The sequence below is a fragment of the Triticum aestivum genome, chromosome 2B (genome assembly GCF_018294505.1).
Source record: "Triticum aestivum cultivar Chinese Spring chromosome 2B, IWGSC CS RefSeq v2.1, whole genome shotgun sequence".
NCBI lineage: Eukaryota > Viridiplantae > Streptophyta > Magnoliopsida > Poales > Poaceae > Triticum > Triticum aestivum.
Window position 1 is genome coordinate 70,841,127 of NC_057798.1, and position 13,001 is coordinate 70,854,127.

At 40.8% G+C, this 13,001-nt stretch overlaps 1 protein-coding gene across 1 annotated transcript; it reads right to left on the reverse strand.

Annotated features, from left to right (window-relative positions):
* Positions 1 to 1,447: 1,447 nt before the first annotated feature.
* LOC123043535 (importin-11) lies at positions 1,448 to 12,192 on the reverse strand. Its single transcript, XM_044466020.1, has 24 exons — positions 11,910 to 12,192; positions 11,631 to 11,740; positions 10,713 to 10,785; positions 10,554 to 10,615; positions 10,336 to 10,477; positions 9,635 to 9,853; positions 9,463 to 9,529; positions 8,556 to 8,961; positions 7,256 to 7,403; positions 7,014 to 7,174; positions 6,622 to 6,721; positions 6,434 to 6,508; positions 6,206 to 6,340; positions 5,945 to 6,037; positions 5,392 to 5,574; positions 5,206 to 5,310; positions 4,332 to 4,490; positions 3,657 to 3,701; positions 3,345 to 3,566; positions 2,634 to 2,740; positions 2,493 to 2,549; positions 2,307 to 2,382; positions 1,951 to 2,227; positions 1,448 to 1,873 (listed from the first exon to the last, which is right to left on the reverse strand). Exons 1-23 carry the CDS (start codon positions 12,048 to 12,050, stop codon positions 2,063 to 2,065), a joined length of 3,051 nt encoding a protein of 1,016 aa, XP_044321955.1. The 5' UTR covers positions 12,051 to 12,192; the 3' UTR covers positions 1,448 to 1,873; positions 1,951 to 2,062.
* Between the last annotated feature and the right edge of the window lie 809 nt (positions 12,193 to 13,001).

Sequence of the window (13,001 nt, forward strand, 5' to 3'; positions counted from 1 at the left end):
CGTATGAGTTACAGGGGTGCGAACCCTTTACACTAAGGAGGGGGGTGCCTTATATAGAGTTCGCCAGACCCCTCCGGCTCGCCAGACCCCTCCGGCCCTTAGTTATGCAGGGTTTAAAGTACATTAAGACAGGGGGGTTACTGGTAACGCCCTCATAAAGTGCCATGAAGACTATTAAAGCTACTTAATGACAGACCGTTGCGTGCTGAGTGACTTTAGGTCTCCTGGCCGTCGAGTGGTTAGCTTCATGGTCAAGTGGCTATCTTCATCGTCGAGTGCCCTTGAGTTCGTCGAGTGAAGTCCCTCTTGGTCGACTGAAAGGTAGCTTCTTCTAAGGATGTCCTTGGGTAGGGTATCCTAGATAGGTCCATGACCCTACCCTAGGTACATGACATCATCACCAGGCGCGCGGATCCGGCACCCCTGCATAGTTCCGTGCCATCTTTTATTGAATTTTTTTAACAAATATTACATCAAGAACCAACATGTGGTTGGATTGTTAGAGGGACTACGGTATCCCAGCACGCCAGGGTTCTAGTCCTGGTGCTCGCATTCATTTTTGAATTTATTTCAGGAGTTCGACATGCTCATAAAGGTAGGGTATGCGTGTGTGTATTTATAGGGATGAGTGTATGCGCATGTATATGAGCGCTTGCGTGTACCGTGTTAAGAAAAACGACCACGATCACTGGTAGAACGAGTTGTCGACGCATCGCTGTCGCGCTCACGTATCAAACTCAACCTAACCTTGTGGATGACAACCAAGAAGTCTGTGCACTTATCCATAAGGAGCATCGTAGAGCTGCACTTTTGGCCGTTGAACCTTTATATCGGTATAAAGGAGCATCGTAGAGCTGCACTTTTGGCCGCTGAAGCTTTGAATCGATACAAAGTGCCTAGTATCATATCTTGTCATCGAGCATGTAAACCTAACCGCCATAGAGCACCGTTGGCTCCATCCTGGTGGACGAGTTCAAGAAGGATTAAAGCCCAAAAGACCAAATTAAAGATGAAGCATCACCATCCACCCGAGTGCCGCCCCTACACTAAAAACCCCTAACCTAAACAATTAGCCAAGTTGAGGCACCAAGATTCCGCACCTCACTATCTGCCACCGAAGCGGCGAGCAGAGTGAAGGTGAATCCACAGGCTGGCTGATGGAGCTTGGAGTTGAGAACTTCGCTGCCTAAGCGTGAAGGGAAGGAAAAGATGCTACTCATGTCCTCTACTTTTAGTCTGAGTTGAAATACACCATTCCAAAACAAAAGGCACATTTGACAAATTGTCTGAAAAACTCGATGGAATACATCTACGTGAATGGTAATAGTACCGTCGAACTAGGTCAAATCAAGGCCAAAAGAATAACTAGGTGATCAAATGATAAGCATCGAAGATACCAATCATGAGCAAGAATGGGTTGAGCGTAAAGGAGAAGCAAAACAAAAAATGAGTCTCGGAACAATTCATTATCACAATAATATTGTTCTCGCACAAACAATTACATTTACCAACTCTGACAACCTCTTCTCATGTGTAAAGTCAGCCGCCTGGGAAGTAAAACCTCTGCCAACCTGAAGACTACCCCAATCAACCCCCATTAGATAACAAAAAGATTTGCAGAAAAATAGCCCGCAATAATATCCATGAAAACTCCAACCGCCTCTTTAGAGTGGTCAAACCCACACGAAAGACCTAACACGTAGAAGAATATGACCATCAACCAATAACCCAGGGTGGGGGATGAAAAAGCTGCTCGCTCACACCTCTCGCTATTCACACGTTAGTCGGCACTCTACACCTACACAATGAACTGCCGTCATCTTCGACAGTACATCACAGGACCGAAAAAAGGCAGCGCATCAAATGGCAGCACCTGAAAAGAAAAGGGAGCGTTAAATCCATTGAAGCTTGCAGCTTATTGAACGAGTGTCGGGTGATATGGTGAGTTACATGGTGCGTGGGGATCACCATGCGCTCCAAGAAATGGTGGCTCGTGATGCGCCGGATGTTCTTCAATGTATTCAAAAGAACATCAAAGAATCAGTTAGGAAGTATGCGAATCTCATGCACTATTCAGGGCCTGCTGCAACTGAGCAAATGATGATGGATGGATCCTGCTGATGGCAGCATTGAAAGTCGAATCCCCGTGGTGAGCTGCACATGCCTTCAAGTTCTCTCTTAGTATGTTCTCTAGCGAAGCTTGTTTGATCGGATCTAAATCCTTTGCCTGATCAAAGGAATTGTCAGAATATGTGCCTAATAATCTAATTATTCAGAAAAGAGAAGTTCAAAGAAACACGGCTCACTTGTCGCTTTTTCAAGAATTTGCTGGAGTAACCTGAATTATCATTGCCAAGCCAAGAAGAGCTTGTGATATCGCCACTGCAAATATTATACCAATAATTAATTATGCATAGAATTGAGAGAGGCCTTAAATATTTAATTGAAATAAACATGCTAAAGTCATAGTAATATAGAGTACAATACAACACCTAGAATCATCCTCGGCCTTTACTTCACGGCCACCAATAATAACAGTAGTGCAAACACTGCATAAAATCATATAACCCATGAGCAACAAACTACCAGCCAACAAGTCTTAATTTCAATTATCATCACCAGCACTGTCCTACCTTAATATATCATCAAGTTTGTCGATGACTTGAGGTATCTGCAAGGTCAAAACTACAGAGAGAGCCATCGCGTATTCCTTCTGCTGTATAGCAGTTGCATTGTCCACCTGTCCAATGATATAGCGCTTGTTAAACAGCAACGCATAAACAAGTGGGACTTCAAGAATTTAAAAGTGCATGCCAACGTCTAAAACATACTCCCTCCGTCCCAAAATAAGTGTCTCAACTTTGTACTAACTCTAGTAGAAAGTTGTACTAAGGTTGAGACACTTATTTTGGGACGGAGGGAGTATTAAAGACTTATCTAATTGGACATGCTAATCCTGTCAGTAAACACAAACTGCGCATGTTATCTGAACAGTAGACGCAAGGTTTCGTTGACAATGCAAGCATATTGACAATATCTGCTTGCCAATGTTTAAGCATCACAAACGAACAGATTTACTGATTTCATGAGTTTGACCATATGCATATTTTCATAAAAAAACATCCAAGTCAGTATCACCTGGTAAGGTTTAGCACTGAAGCAACAAACATATTTACTGTTTTAGCGAGTTTGATCATATGCACATCATATTTTCGTAAACACATGCGTAAATCAAATGGTGGCAGTAAAAGAACCTACATCATTACCCACTTGAACTATGAGAGCAAGCATTAATTGACACATCAATCTCAGTCCAATAAACACGGAAATGCTGCAAGATGTACCTTATCAATCCACATATCAACCAAAGAGAGTAGCAGATTATCCTTTAGAGATATCCCTGACTGTTGAATGTTTGCCAAAAGGGCGGGCTCTGATAATAGCTGTGCCGAAAAGTTTGTATTCATCACCAAAAGCCTAGCAAGAATTGCTCCAGAGGATGCACGTACAGTTGTCCTAGAAGGGTTATGCTCATCATCTCGACTCAAAGATATGAAGATAAGTTTCTAGAGGTTGGCATGAATAAACAAGTCAGAATGATGAAGTATCATTTGAACATTCCAGACTTGAGACCAAGTAACCAACCACACAAGTACCTGAAGAGCACTGGATATCAAAGGTGGAGCTTCCTGAGGAAAGAGCTGCACCCAAAAGCTCCAATTAGATAGATACAAAAAAAGTGAGGAAAAAGAAAAGATAACTCCTAAGTGTAATGTGTTGACGTAAAAAGAAACAGGCACCTATAGTTTCATCACATGGTATTACGACCTAACTTCCACAAATAAAATGGCCATTAATTAGTTCCCAGAGCATTTATTCCTTAACCCTGATGCAAACAGGGAGAACAGTGTTCATGGTAGTAAGAAAATTAGGTTCCCCGACATTCTGCTAAGATGATGGTCAAGATTGCTATAAGACCATGTGTAATGTTTCAAAAAAACTTGGTGCTAAGAACAGCCTTGGACCCAAGCTCAGCTGTTGCATCATTCCGATGCTAAGAGAGTTTTGTTGGAGTTGTTGAATCCTGAACTACAGCCGAGTCCAGAGATTGAAAAAACCTTTCTTTCCGGCACACTGTGATCTCTCACATATCATTGCTCTTTCATATCCCAGTTAAAGTAGACAACATTTGAGCTTCTTTATCTATCTAATGAGTCCCACGAAGAGAAGCTATACGTCGACAGGTTTTCCTTTTCTTAGACCTAGTTCATGTTGTTTGCTATTGACTCAGCAGAAAGTCAGGTTGCTTCAAAATGGAAAATAAATGGTACCTGAATAAGAAGATCAATGACTGGAAGTGTGGTGAGAAGTCCCTTGTCATTTACATTTCCAACAATAGTATCAAGAACATTCGCCAAACTTGTACCATGGCTTTTTAAAAATTCTGATCCACCAAAAATTGTGTAATCCTCAACTATGTTGACCGCGACCTGCATCATTCAAAAGGTCAAGAAAACAAAACGCTCCAAATCATTAATCGTGGCATGCAATATAAGGAAACAATCCAAATGACACGGAGTAGGTTTACTTTGTGCTGCTACAACAACAACTAAGCCTTTAGTCCCAAACAAGTTGGGGTAGGCTAGAGCTGAAACCCATAAGATTTCAGACTGTACTGCTACCTATGACAAAAATCAAACTGTACTTACGAACAAATTTTTCCAGTGAAAAAGTAAGTGTCATCCTAGAAGGCCAAACTATTTCAGCTTTAAGTAGCAAGTATTATTATGTTCAGGAAATCTTTAGCTGGTAACTGCTTGATCAGCTGGCGATAAGGGATTAATCGGCTGATTTAATCAGTCTATAAATCAGTTAACCGTCTCATAAATCAGTTAATCAGCCAATAAATCAGTTAACCGTCCGATAAATCAGATAATCGGCTACTCAGTGACCCACCGAGTAGGGATTAACCATCCGGTTAACTAATTTATTGGCCAATATTTTGAACAATGAATTCATTATGAATAACTATATAATTATATCGAAATACGGTAGTAGTTTTGTCTCAGAATATTTCCATAATAGTATTAATATTCTGCATGTTTTGAACATATATGTTTCGGAGTGCATCAGTGCCTAAAATTTTGTGTGACCAAAGATGTTTGCCTCTTCTGTTTTTTGGGGTGGGCAGGTGTGTATTCTAACCTCCAGATGGTCGAAGCTTCTATTCACAATGCCCACAAGATAAGGGAATAAATCCATCAGTTGAGGTACAATAGATGGGGCATTCGAAAGAGTTGCTTCCCACAACTGCATAATAATCTCAATGTTAGATAATTTGCGCAAGTGCATGCAAGCTCATCAGTATGGACTTGGTTAAGAACTACTTACCAGAACACTGTCCTCGAGAAGATTAAGAGCATCAGGGCTATCAACATTTACACCACTTTGCAGTATAGGCATAAGCATGTGATAAGAAAGAGGCGACTGGTATCCAAGAGAAGAAACAAAAGTTCGAAGTGCTGTTAGCAGTTGAATCTGTAACAAGCTTTCACCTGCAGATTCATCCCAGATCTGGAAAAACACACTCAAATTAGAATAACTAATTAATCCGTAGAGCAGGAACAAAATCTACATTGTCATTTAACAGACTGGTAAACTCATTCAATAAGTTGGTTAAAAGCTGATACTATTACTTTTAAAAGTTGATAGCCAGTTGAAATTGTTAAGGTAAACTGAAGAAATCTCATTGCTTGAAAAGGCTAATTTATCTCTTCTCTCTTCTGAACTTCCGAATTCAACAAATGGTACAATTTGAATCATAAAATGTACAAACAGCTGAGCTCAAAAGAAGTATGCTTTGTCATCAGTCCATGAATAGAGTACAGCCAAAATGATAATGGTCTTTCTAGCACATATTCAGAACAAAATGCCTGAGCTATACCTTCTGGAAAAATTGTGATAACTGACTTGCAAATGGAATAACCTTGTCTCCGACATGTTCAAGAAGAACTGAGATGAAATTCAACACTTGCACCTACATAAAAATAAAAGGAAAATTAGATAAGATAATGTTTGCCAGGCATGGGTTGACAAGTAACATAACGTTGACGTTCAAAATGGTACAGTGGGTCAATGATCCATTTAGAACCCTCACATAAACGACAGGTGAAGGAAACAAAAGATGTACTATGGGAATCCAAACCTTAGAATCAAATTCTTGGACATCTTCCGTCAACTTGAAACACATGGTCCAACATGTTGGAAGACATTCAAACAAATCAAGTTCTGAAAAGCTAGATTCTTGGAAAAGATAACACAGAGAAGAGCATGCTGCTAGCTGAAATTAGAACAGCGCGAACAAGTTATTAAACAAAGTAGATGAATATACGGAAATGACTCATATTCAAGGAATCGTAAACGCAAAACATACCCTGACAGCTATGTCATTATCCTGCAGCAATGCAACCAAAGCACGGTAGACCAATTTCCGTGTGTCACCCTTGATCTACAAAACTACAATTATCAGAAGCTGAAGATGCGCGGAACCTACAGACAGTCAACTAAAACTCTGACATTAGTAATGTTTAGCTTTTCTAATACAATGATAAAAGAGTGAACCTCAGAAATCCATTGCCCAAGTAGCAATGCAACTTTTCGACGAATGATACGCATATTGGGATGACCATTTGAAATTTCTATGGATAGAGATCCATGGAACCTGTAGAAATAAAATAAAAAAACTAAGGAAAGGCAATGAAGCAGGATTCGCTCTAGCTATTGATTTTGCAACAAACTTAGCTGTCCCATCAAAAGGAAATCAATGTATAGTCCTTAATACATATGAACATACAAATGCAACATCCAGAAGCATTTGCAAACAGCTGTATAAAGACTGATCAAATTTTACTAAATAATTTAAACCATTACAAAGATTAGCATGGATTAAATGAGTACCATACATCCAACCTTTTTGCAAGTAAATACAGATACGTTGTTGCTATTTAACTTACCATTCATTAAAACTGAGGTAATTTGAAAGTTCATAATACACATGCCCGGCAGCTGTATAAGCAGCATCCTTCAGAAGCATTCCGGATGTAACATCTGTTTCGAGTGGTGGAGAAACAGACATGGCTTCTCGAAGAATTGAAACAACAACTGGAGCTAGTAGCTGGAAACAAATGATTATGTAAGCATTGCAACATTCAACAGACTCGCAGGAAAGTTAAAAAGAATGTTATAATGTGCATGCCTCTCGGTAGTTCTCAAAGATGACAATGAAGAGGGCTTCAGCACATGGCCGTTGTTTCTCAGTCCACTGGACCAAATTCTGCTCATGATGAAAGGATTCAGGATTCTCTGACCATTCCTCCAGATCTTTTGCTGTATAAATAAAGTATCTGCACAAGAATTGGTAAGTTCCTGAATCCAAGAAGGCTGTCAAAATCCCAAGCAAAAAAGTGAAGGCACAAATACTAGAAAATAATCCCCTAATCTCAGAATTTGTGTATACATGTAGCTTGCATAAAATTTACAAAAACACCAATAATAACATATTCTATTGTTTTATATACTGTAGTAGTCCACAATCCTTAAAGCGGTTCATCGAGAATGTTACATTATATGCTTTTGGTGCAGAAATAAAGTGTTCTCTGTAGCTCACAGCAGCATTTTTGTGTACCATTATATGTTTATAGCATTTCTAAAGACTAACTAGCATAAAAAATGCACTTTCATGTTATTTGCCATATATGGAACTGTCATAAGGAAGTTTACTTCAGCAGGTCATAGCTAATCTATTTTTGCAATTCTTAAACTCAAGGTTTCATCATAAGGACTTTAAATCATTTCACTCCTGCAGAATATAACATGGTTGGCCAAAGGATGTCCTCGTCCAGCATTAATGCATCACAAAAGACCAACAGCTCCTGGCTAATCTATTTTTGCAATTCTTCGATTCAAGGTTCATCATAAAGAAGGGGAGCGTTGACACAGCGGTAAAGTTGTTGCCTTGTGACCATGAGGTCATGGGTTCGAGTCCTGGAAACAGCCTCGCGCAGAAATGCAGGGAAAGGCTGCGTACAAAGACCCAAAGTGGTCGGACCTTTCCCCGGACCTTGCACAAGCGGGAGCTACATGCACCAGGCTGCCCTTTTCTCAAGGTTCATCACAAGGATTTTGAATTATTTTCTTCTGCGGAATATAAAATGGTTGGCGGTTGCATATAAAAAGACCCAAAGTGATCGGACCCTTCCCCGGACCCTGCAAAAGCGGGAGCTACATGCAGCGGGCTGCCCTTTTTTTTAAGGTTCATTATAAGGATTTTGAATTATTTTCTTCTGTGGAATATAAAATGGCTGGCCAAAAGATGTCCTCGTCCAGCATTAATGCATCTGTTTAGTTAAAAGGAGGTCTAGTCATACTAACTTACACTAACTTGAGCTATTTATGTTGATGCTTGCCAAAGACAAAAAAACATGCAAACTAGTAGTATTGCAATAATCTTTCCACAAAAAATAATATAAATATGCTATTTTTACTCAGAACATTACCTCCTTATTAAAATGTTGCAAAGCAACACAACTCGATCACCAGGCAAAACAACCTTCAGCATGTCACTAGCCACTGCTGCAAAGTTTTTTTTCTTTTGCTCCAGGCTTAAAGGTTGTGCACTTTCATTGATGACGCGACCTGTGGCACTTGGTTTGTACTCTTTGCATTCTGATACGGTTTTAACCAAAACCATGCATTGTATAAGAAACTCCTCAAAGGATGCGCCAGCCTGTTCGGGATTTGTGATTATGTTCAAACAGAAGTCAACTGTAGCAGGAAGCACAGTTTGGTGTACGAAAGAATATGGATGTCTGCCTTGTAAGGTGACAAGGACTTTCATCAACTTAGTGCATGCCCTTTTTGCAAATTCCCATAGTTTAGCTTGCTTATCTTTAAAGGACGAGTCTGTCAAGTAAAATACAATAAGGAACAATTTACTCGTGAGAACTGAACTGAAATCAATCAGCACGCCATACTTGACATGTCAGACAAACTAACATCGGAAAGGAACGCCCAAACAAAGGTTTAACTTCATGAGCAGATATAAACAAGGGCCATTTATAAAAACAAGACTGTTATGTTCTTCAAGCTTTCTGGAGAGCAAAAGGAATATTTCAATCACAGATTCAGTTTCTTGCATGTTGCACACAAAAAAAGTTTCGGTTTCTTGAATGTTCTAAAGAAAAAAGTTTCAGTTTCTTGCTGTGAGATTTAATGACCAGGTCAAATAAAAATGCAGGACAACAAGATATGCTAGAACCTTAACAGTTAATACTTGAAATGCTAGATATAGATTATGATGGATCATTATTTGGTGAAGCCAGAGAAGTTTCTGTCTATTAGATCAAGACTAGAAAGGAAGAGAGAATAATTCAATTAAAATTACAAGAGCAAAACATAACTTACAATAAGGAAGAAGGGATTGAATGGCACTCAAAACCGTTGGACATACTTCCCTGACCTGCCAGACTTCCTGCAAATTAAAATAACTATTTACGGCTTTTGTTTCCTCGACAAGCTGATGAAGATCATATAACAGTCTAAGTATGAGCAACAAAATAACAGCAAATCTGACTACCTGCGCTGTTGTTGAATCACTTGCATAACCAGAAAAAATTAGTTGCCGGATGATCTTTAAACAAAGCAACCAACGGTCGCATATCAATATTAGATCATTTGATTGCTCCAAAATGGAATCTAAGTCATTCCTCTGAGAGAGCATGGAAAGATTTTGCAATATAGTCTGCACGTCGCTCTTCCAAAGGTTCCAGGTATACTCGAACAAGTGGCTAGTAATCTGCATATGACCAAAAATATGAATTAGAACATAAGACCGACTTTATGGTCAGTATTTTAAGTCATTACTATTTATGCTCAAAAAAATTTGCAAAAAAAATCAAAAGCAAGCTGCATGAATTCATGCTTTGGGAAAACAGTAACAGAAATGCTATGGATGGCATGTCTCTTGCCATGCTTTGAGAAAAAAGTAACATAAATGATATGGATAGCATGTCTCTTGATCAATTCAGGAACTATTTGATAGCAAAGAAAGGTTCAACTTATAATAATCCTCTGGCTTAGCACTTAAGATGACTTAACATGCTTGAATTCAAAAGAAATAGTGGAGTTAATACACATCTGCTAATGTTGTGTGCCTGTGTGCGACGATGCATTACGGGGCAACTAGCTGGTACTATGCCAAACTAATAATTTGAAACCCAGAAAATCAAGAGTGATACTACTTATAGATGGATATGTGATTTTTGCAAAATCAAATACCTCGGCATAATTCCTCTGATCAACAGCAAGCCGTTTAGTTGACAGCTCCTTTAAAGTTCGAAATAAGACCATAAACACACGATGTGAAGCAAGAACATCAGCAGATTGCAGTTGTTGTGCCAATATAGAGAAAAGGTCCCGCCTGAATGATATGACCGTGAGCAACAACTCAATCCATGTGGAAGATAGTTGACAAGAATCGTGCTAAAAATGCTTACCATTCTCTTGGGTAATCCAAACGTGCAATCTTCGAGATTAGTACAGCTAGCTGAAGTGCAATCTACATTACAACATTAAGATAACATACTCGCATTAATAAACATGATATATGTTTGATATCATAAGATCACGTATAATACACGTTATATAGTCTGCACCTGGTTATTCTCCTCTCGTATGTTTAGCAAGAGATTTTTACGAAGGTGGTCCTTCTCCTCATTGCTAATTCCACTACAACAGATAATGCAAATTGGTAGTGACATGTCAGAGTTCGTTAACAAGGTACCAAGTGTTATCGAAATAAAAGTAACAGAATAAATTCTACTTCGGATGTGCAGAGTTAGGCTTATAAAAAATCTACAGTTGTATTTACTCCATGAGGTGATATCTATAACAAAATTAATATGAGTGGATCAGCTACTGTTCTTTCCTGTTGGACACCATCAGCCACAATTCAATAGTTTTAAGTTAGGATCGGGATTATCAGACTCTAAGACAAGGACATTCGACATTAAAGCAATGCAGTTATTCTAACATCAACGTATAGACAATAAGAAGCATAGGCAGAGCCACAGGGCCTCGATCACAGTATGATGCTCTAACACACATTGTCATTTTTGTCAGCAAAAACACTCAAGGATTCACAATTAACAAATGGAACTGAACATAGGCTCGCTAGGAATCCCGGCAAGCCCACCATAGTGGTTGACGGCTTGATGCTATTCTTAACAAATTTACTCCATAGAGAGGTTATCCAGAACAAATTTGATTTGCAGTGGATCAGCTATTGTTCCTTCCTGCTGGAAACCATCAGCTATTTTGCTCCCAAGCATCATGTTTAGGATTATCAACGAGACGACCACTCGAAGAAAACAGCATCAAACATTAAAGCAACACCGAGTATATACACAAGTATTCTAGCACCACCGTGTTGACAGTAGGGAGCTTAGGCAGAGAGCCTAAATTCACAGCATGATGACATTCTACCGCACATTGTCACTACTGTCAGCAAAAACAGTTGGAGAAAACACTCAATGAATCATAATTAACCAGCGGAGCTGAACAGAGAGGCTCACTAGGAATCCCGGCGAGTCCGCCAGTAGCGGTTGATGCTGTTCTTGAAATAAACCGTGGCGAGCAGGCGCACGTCCTCGCGGCAGGACGAGCCCCTGGCGGAGATGATCTCCTGCAGAAGCACCAGATCAGCAAGTCAGCACGCTCGGACCCCATGGTACCGCTCCCCAATCGCCCGCAGATCGGGGCGCGCCCCGGAGGAGGAAAAGCCCTAGAGCCCGTTCATTCCCCCGCGAGGCGAATGAGGGGCGGGCGGGAGGGGCGGGGTTGGGGCGGCTTACCAGGAGGCAGGAGCAGAAGCCGGGGCGGGGCTCGCACTGCGCGAGGGCCGACTCGGCGGGGTGCCGCGTCGCCTCGTCGGCGCTGAGCGAGTTGGCGAGGACCGCGTACATGGTCGGCACGTCGCCGGCGGAGAGGGCCATGCTGTCCCCCGACCAGCGGCGGCCACGGACGGGGAGGACGGCGGCGGCGACTGGGAAGGAATGATCGGAGAGGAAGGAAGGTCGCGTGGGGTTGCGAGCGGAAGAAGGGAAGAAAGGGTGCGGAAGAAGGCTGGGGAGGCCTGGGACCTGCTGGACGTCTACTCTTCTGTAATACGCATTACTATATTATACGTTTTCGTTGCTAAAATACGCCTTATCCTGCTCACCGGCGGATAGGCTTCATGACGTACCCTCTGATTCACGCCAATTTCCGTCAAAAGAAAGAAAAATCAGGCACATGAAAAACCAATAGATGTGTTTAATTCCCGTGATTATAAAAATAACATATTATGAAAAAAAATAGAGTGTCTCAAAGTACCTCAGGAACAAAAATAAAAGTGAGGTGTACTCATCAACTAGCTCAATGTACTGTCGCAAAAAAAAAAAACTAGCTCAATGTCACCTGAAAAGGAAAATCAACTAGCTCAATGTGCATCCCTATTACAATAAAAGGTCTTTGTCGTGTACAAGCACATGTTAAACCACCAACTCCGGAGGAAAAACCCAGGTTTTAAATAAAATACCGGCATTCCATCTTACCGGGCTACAAGTGTTGGACCTCATATTGAACACTTCGCCGGTGTTGACAAAATAAATGCTATCCTTCTCGACATCGCCACAAGATGCAGGAACCGACTTTGAGAAGCGCATGCTGACAAAGAGTGCCTGGTCACCAAGTCCATCGGTCATCGAAACCCATGCGCCTCCACTCGCCTCGAAAACCTCTACTTGACAAGTGAAATGTGTTGGCAAACCAATAGGTGTGGTTAATTGCATGTAGTGTTTTACCATGAGCAACTTTCCGCGAGACTCCACAAGGTAGCGGAAAATGCTGGTAACAGCCTTGGAGGGCGCATCATCGTACACATAGTCAAAAGCGTCGTTTATAGA

Bases quoted from the DNA above. Each gene is read 5' to 3' on its own strand.
- LOC123043535 (XM_044466020.1), bottom strand. From the start codon at position 12,050: ATGGCCCTCTCCGCCGGCGACGTGCCGACCATGTACGCGGTCCTCGCC. The intron at 8,962-9,462 runs GTAAGTTATGTT...TTTACTTGACAG, and splicing joins TCAATCCCTTCTTCCTTATT to ACTCGTCCTTTAAAGATAAG. The intron at 5,311-5,391 runs GTAAGTAGTTCT...ATTATTATGCAG, and splicing joins TTCTCGAGGACAGTGTTCTG to TTGTGGGAAGCAACTCTTTC.